The following is a 6,861-nucleotide window of genomic DNA, read 5'->3' on the forward strand; positions in this document are numbered from 1 at the left end:
TAAAAGATAATGAAAGGCTTAGAATGAAAACTCTACCTAATCACAGTTTCCCACAAGGCTATTTCCTAGCAAGGTTTTGGAATTTCCCCCCACAGCTGTCATGCCAAAATTCTGGCCGTGGTGGTGTATTATGGCTTTTTTTTTTTCTTAATCCAATAATATGGTTACACCATTAACCAGATAATAGTATGAACCAGAAATTGTGTCACTGGTATTTTTCTACAATACTCCTAAAGGCGTGGAGATGCTTTGAATTGCGGAACCGGTGCATGATAATTGGTTGTTGCAATCTTTATAAATGGTGGTGTGGGTTTTTGGTGTTTTTTTCTCCTATCTATACCTTCGGGGAGTTCTAAAGGTCGTACCTACTTTCTCTGTGTCTTTTTTTTTCCCAACACAGTATGTGCAAACAATTCTGATGAAAAAGTTGCTTATCTCTGTGGCCCAGGAACATGGTTGACTCCATTTCTTCAAGCTGTCTACCTCTTTGTACAGTACATAATTATGGTTAATCTCCTTATTGCATTTTTCAAGTAAGTATATGGATAATTGTTAATTTTTGCCAATCCTTTGATTAAGCTTCTATTTCACTGCAATAACATGACAAGATCAGAAGAACTGATGCTAGCTAAAAGCAATCCCATCTCCTGGAATTATTTTCAGGTTGTAAGGCTGGTCTTTGTCACTTCCTCACCGCAAGGCCGCGACTAAGTAGGGAAGTGTGTGATGTGACTGTTGTGTGTTGCATCTATGAGGGAATTGGAAATTTGAGAGAATTTGAAAATACTTTGTAATTTTGCTTTGTCAGAAAACAAGCAAAATTTTTTCTTCATCTGTATATTGTGGTTCCTAAATGAATTTAACGTTCTCTACTTGGTTGAGTTGAATTGTAGTAAACTGTCTTTTACAGTTCTCTGCAAGTGTTTGATTTATGGGAATGAAAAAGCTCACTCACACCGAAGAATGGCAGGCTGCAGAATTAACATGGCCTGACACAAAAATCTGGACTTAGTTAGAAATAATCTGTGTGTTTGTTGGGAAAATCTGAAATTTGATCTCGGTGTAATTTATTTGTGAGGAAAGGTACGGAGATGTTACCAGACGAGAGAATTTTTCAACCCTCTCCTTGCTTTGGATCATGGTGTTTTCTTGAACGTGTTTCCAACTTCCACTAAAATAATTTTCCAATAAAAGACAAGTATGTGTTTTTGTCTCTTACTTCAGAATTCAAGTTTGTTATCAAAGTGTTTAAAAGAACTCAGAAAACCCTTGAAAAAACCCACAGGCACCACCACCACCTCCCCCTTCACCAATGAAAAAACCACCCGGGTGCGTTAACGCGTTTCTCTTCCCTTTCAGCAACGTGTATTTACAAGTCAAGGCAATTTCAAACATTGTGTGGAAGTATCAACGCTATCATTTCATTATGGCCTACCATGAAAAACCTGTTCTGCCTCCACCACTGATTATTCTTAGCCACATGGCTTCGCTCTTCTGTTGTATATGTAAAAGAAGAAAGACAGACAAGACTTCAGATGGGCCAAGTATGTCAGAAAAGTGCTGTGTTCTTTATTATAAATGTATATTCTGAATACAGTCGAAGTAGGCCTTAATTTTCCATGTGTTTAAAATTGATGAAGACTCTAATTCTGTTCAAAGTCCCAGTGTATGAAGGATATAACACACAGCCCCTAGAAATCTCCAGTCAAACTAACTTACAACAACAGCAAACTAACAAAACCATGAGATTAGATTTCCTGTTAGTGTTAATGGGGGAAGATTGATTTTTTTCATTTTCTTCTGTCTGGAAAACTTGTGTTCTTATTGGAAATCCTTTGAAAACTTAAAAAGGGGTAGGGAAAAAAAACCAGAAGCGTTCCACAGATGATAAAATACAGTTAAGGAATCTAGCTTCTGCCTCAAAGAAAAAGGGATTGGTGGGCAGGAGCGTAAGGAATGTCAATGTTGTGCACAGATCCCCTTTTTATTTTTTTTTTTTTAATTTTCATGGAAATCTTTGACCTTGAACTTTTTTCTGGCAAGGAGAGAGGAAGGGTCCTTGTTGGCACTGTGGGGTTTTTTTGCTGTTGGCTTTGTTTGGTTTTTAACAACCTTTGTACAGCTGTGGCTATTGGTTTCCAGTACCAGTACTACCTCACTACATACGCACTTTCTTAACTATTTATTCTGTCTTTAGAACTCTTCCTGACGGAAGAAGATCAAAAGAAACTCCATGATTTTGAAGAGCTGTGTGTTGAGATGTATTTCAATGAAAAGGATGACAAATTTCATTCTGGAAGCGAGGAGAGGATTCGAGTCACATTTGAACGGTACAATATTTACTGATAACGTTTCTGGATAGAGAAGCGTAGAGCTTTTGCAGGGTTTTAAAATGTGCTTCAAGGGGGGTAGAATGCAGCTCAAGGAAAGTATTTATGCAAACTTTATCTGATGTCTTTCCATTGCTGTGCAGAAACTAATAATGTGGATGTTGCTTCCTGATCTGTAGCAGCACTCGGTAGGCTGAGGCAGTCGTATTATTTAGTTTCTCATGATGTTTTAATAAATTGATAACTTGGAAAAAGTGCTGTAGGTCCTGTATTGATGTGTAAGTGAATTCTGTGATTCAGAAGTACGTAAAGATGTATTGCAGAACAGACCAACACCACAGTGAACACCAACTTGAAATTTTGGAGGGTTTCCCCTTATTAAATGGGCAGGAAGGGTTGCAAAGATGTTTCTTTTGCCTATTGAGGAAAAATACCTTTCACAGCTACTTCATAATTTGATTTTTCTTAGGGTGGAACAAATGTGCATTCAGATAAAGGAAGTTGGTGATCGTGTCAACTACATAAAAAGGTCATTACAGTCTTTAGATTCACAGATTGGCCATCTCCAGGATCTCTCTGCCCTAACTGTGGATACTCTGAAAACACTGACTGCACAGAAGGCTTCGGAAGCTAGCAAGGTTCACAACGAAATCACGCGGGAATTGAGCATTTCAAAACATCTGGCACAAAACCTCATTGAGGATGGCTCTCTAAGATCTTCTGTGTGGAAAAAGCACAGCATTGGAAACGTCTTCGGTTCTTTTCCGCAAGGAGGCCTTGAAAGTAACAATGCTTTACTCTGCAACATTTCTATATGCGATGACAAGGAAGTCCAACATAAGACAATTGGTCAGGAGTTGGCTCCGGTTCCTCGAAGAGAAGAAACAAACTTTCCAGAGGCAGGTTCCTCAGGCAGTGCCTTATTTTCAAATGCTGTTTCCCCTCCAGAACTTCGCCAACGAATACAGGCCGCGGAGGTCTCAAAATCCATTAGTAAAAGTAAAAAACTAGGCAATTCATCCAACAGCATGCCACATGTAACATCCCCAACAGCTAAATTTTTTGTTAGCACTCCGTCTCGGCCCAGTTGCAAAAGTCAGCTGGAATCTTCAGCAAAGCACGAAGAGACTGTTTTCTCTAAGGCTACAGAAGGAGATAATAATGTAGAATTTGGTGCGTTTGTGGGTAAGTATAACCGAGTAGATTCTGAATGTCCTGAAGTCATTATTAGCTGCTCTTATCCTCTTGCTTCTGGCTCTGCTTGCCTTGCTTTCACCCAACCTTGTGTTGAAAATGGAGGATACGTTAATTGTGGTTTTATTCATGATGAGAGCGACACTAATGATAACTACAGCTGCAGAGTTGACAAATGTGATCACCAGTCCCCTGTCAACTTATCGAAGAACAACCCCAAAACGAAGTTCTCTTTGTCAACTGGCAACTTGACGTCAACAGTCAACTGTGGCGGCTCACATGGAAAATTGAATCTTAAAGATGAACTTGCCAAAAGTCTGCATGTCCATGCAATGGAACTACAAACCCAAGATTTATGTTCTAACATCCTTATGGGACTGCTTCATAAACTGTGGACCAAATCTAAGCCACAAGGTTTGACTTATCAAGAATTGTATAGTATTTTGGGTGTATTCCGGTTGCAGGTGACTTTATTCTACCATTTTGCTCTGCTTTTTTTTGCTTTTAACATCTCTAATTTCCCTATGTTGCTTGAATTTTTTTTTTAACTTCTATTATGATTTCTTTATAATTCTGTCACATAGACAATATTTTTCTGAAAAACATTAGCCAGTTTTTGAGTATAGCAGCTCTGTGCAACTAGCAGCTCTACGACTTGGTACGGGCGTTGTAGACGAACCTTTTGTGACTCGTTATAAAGCTCCTACCTTCTCATGGCGTAAATTTAAAAATATTGTCTATTTCTGGACGTGATTACGGAAGACTTCTTAGGCTGATGGAATCCTGGACAAATATCTGTGTGGTATCTGTGTCAGGCTGAGGAATCCTCCTATACTGTGTGTCTAAACACTGTTATAACTGGGATCTTCCACTGTTGGCTAGGCTAACGTAGCTTTGGAAGCTTCCAAAACGACTGCCAAAAGTCCTGTTATTAAATACAGCTTTATGCCTCCCCTCGGGTTTTGCTTAACAGTAAAAAGGTGCACCTTTTTGGTTAGTTACCTCTGTGTTTGAACGGTAAAACAGTGGCAGATTCATGGCAAAGCACAGGTGTGGGTTTACTAACTGACTTGTGTGAAGTCAATAATGCCCCACGTACGCGTAGCCGGTAGCAGAAGGTCGCAATCTGGGATGGTCAGGGTGCCTGCAGAGGTGTTGTCTTGCCCCAAGTTGTTCAGGGATGTCTCGGTGTTGGTTGAGGAGGTAAAAATTTAAGTCTTTAAACAAGAGATTCTGCTGCTGCTGGGCAACTTGGAATTCTACGAGTTACCTACACGCACTGGCATTTTTAGGTTTGTGTATGTGTAGGAAGAGTAGCTACGTGTTTGTGCGCTCACTAGCCATTCATTTATCACTTCCTCATGGTGTAAAAAAAACCAAAAAAAAGTAAAATTCCATAAGCAAGACTAAACAGAAATAATAGACAGTGATTGTATAACTCTTACCTAATCTTTAAATGTACTTCATCACTAATAACTTTGAATACTAACTATACTTATTTTACTGGAGCCAGATTTTTAGTGTACGGTCATCGTCAGCATTTAGAACATACTCTTCATTCCTACTGTCCACGGTTCGTAAAACGTCCGCTACGCTGCAGCTTTCTCTTGGGAAGCCAAGCAGGTTCTTTCATTCGTTATCAAGCCCCGTGCTTGGGAAAACTCTGCAAAGTGTTTCTTGTCTCTGGAAGGATGAAGGGTATATTGTAAAAGCTGCCTCGAGAAAACTGTCTGCTTTTCCTTCATTTGTCATACCTACGTGAAAATACTCATTCAGACTGCCCGCTCCCTTTTGCGCAAGGAGCAAAGGCTCGAGTAAAACTTAAAAATGGTGGTTTCACTCTTTGGAACGGTGGTAATCCGCGCCTTCATGTGGGAAAAGCAGCCGTTTCGTATTAATACTTACGCTGATTTTTCTTTTAGTGTGTTTGGCAAGTGTCCTCTCGTGCAAACAGGCTCGCAGACCTTAAATGGTTCGCAACCCTTTGCTGTGGTGATGCAAACGCTTGGCATGGTCGGAACGCTGAAGGTTGCCTTTGGTTTTGAATCCTCTTTTTCAATTCACTGTGTCAAAGGTCACAGAGACAGCATGGAGTTACAGCGGTTTAAGGAGGCAGCAAGCAGAATTAAAGAAAGAAGTGCTGATATTGAGGTAAGCAGGGAAGACTTCCTGTCAAACACCTCAATGGGGGTAATTTTTTTTAACTGTAACTTCACAGTATGCTTTGAAAAACTCTAAGAAAATATCATCAAAGAACTTGCAAAATGCAGCCTGGAAGGCTGTGTATCTGTTTCACGATTTAAAAACCCCACAACCCAGTGAAAACTCAGGGAACTGTAGCTACACATCAGGTACTGTTTCTTCATAATACGATACTAATGAAATACTAAACAGGATCTGAGGTTATGAAAGCTGAGGTAGCTACAGCTGTGCATCAAGATAAAACCATGTATCCCATAATTAGTGCTTAATGAGATCTTTGACACTCACAAATTCCAAGGTGAGCATTTAGGCAGATTTCAGGGATTTACGTGATAATTTATAGAGCAAGATGATAGTGTGTATGACTTTAAAAAGTGACAAAAAATTTTCTTTACTCTTCAAAGAAGAAAAGATCTGTCTGATAATTTTGTCATAAACTCAAATAATGTATAACTTTAAATTTTCCTAATAACAGAAATAATTAAATGGGAAGTGGTTAACTGTAACTTGGACAGGTTTTGTCCTCCAAGTGCTGTAGTACAGATAAAAAAGCTAGTTTTCTCACTATAGCTGCTAGGACAAGTTAGTAAATACAGGTTACTATTTGCAGTTACCCCTCATCCAGGGCAGAATCTGACTTGAGAATTGCATTATGACCATTTGCAATGTCAGTGCTCTGCTGAGTTGCTCCTTCTGGACCTTCTGATAAGTATCACATGTGAAGCGCTCTCTGTGTGTATTTTTGGGCATGGTTTTTTTATGGTAATAATGTTTACCATTTGCTTTGGTTATTTTAATAGGGGCAACAGGAAGACTTCAAAAAAGCTATATTGGAGGGCATAGAGACAACCAGACTTCAAGTAAGTAAAGGTTTCTGTTTATTAGAAATGACATTTTCACCAGGTACCCAATGTATTCTCTACAGCAAAGACTGGGAACTCGGTTTTCTTATATCATTACCTGTAAAAAAAACCCTGGTCATGATTTTAAAAAAGGAAACCCAAGAAAGTTGTAGAGCTGAACCTTTGTACAAGTACAGCTGGATGTCTGCTTGACGTAGCTCGAAGTCATTCCAGTGTTTGGGTGTACTGTTGGGATGCAAACTCCAGTAGCATTTCCAGACAGTACCGCTCTT

General features: G+C 39.4%; 1 protein-coding gene across 1 annotated transcript in view; it reads left to right on the top strand.

The window, feature by feature from the left end:
- Positions 1-400: 400 nt before the first annotated feature.
- Positions 401-6,861, top strand: part of TRPM7 (transient receptor potential cation channel, subfamily M, member 7) — a gene marked incomplete at its 5' end in the record, with an annotated part of 14,098 nt that continues 7,637 nt past the window's right edge. The window contains 5 exon segments of the mRNA XM_010161172.1: positions 401-533; positions 1,360-1,544; positions 2,198-2,330; positions 2,800-3,515; positions 5,599-5,675. Coding sequence (XP_010159474.1) covers positions 401-533; positions 1,360-1,544; positions 2,198-2,330; positions 2,800-3,515; positions 5,599-5,675 — 1,244 coding nt within the window.

The sequence above is a fragment of the Eurypyga helias genome, unplaced genomic scaffold (assembly GCF_000690775.1).
Source record: "Eurypyga helias isolate BGI_N326 unplaced genomic scaffold, ASM69077v1 scaffold11701, whole genome shotgun sequence".
Taxonomy (NCBI): Eukaryota; Metazoa; Chordata; class Aves; order Eurypygiformes; family Eurypygidae; genus Eurypyga; species Eurypyga helias.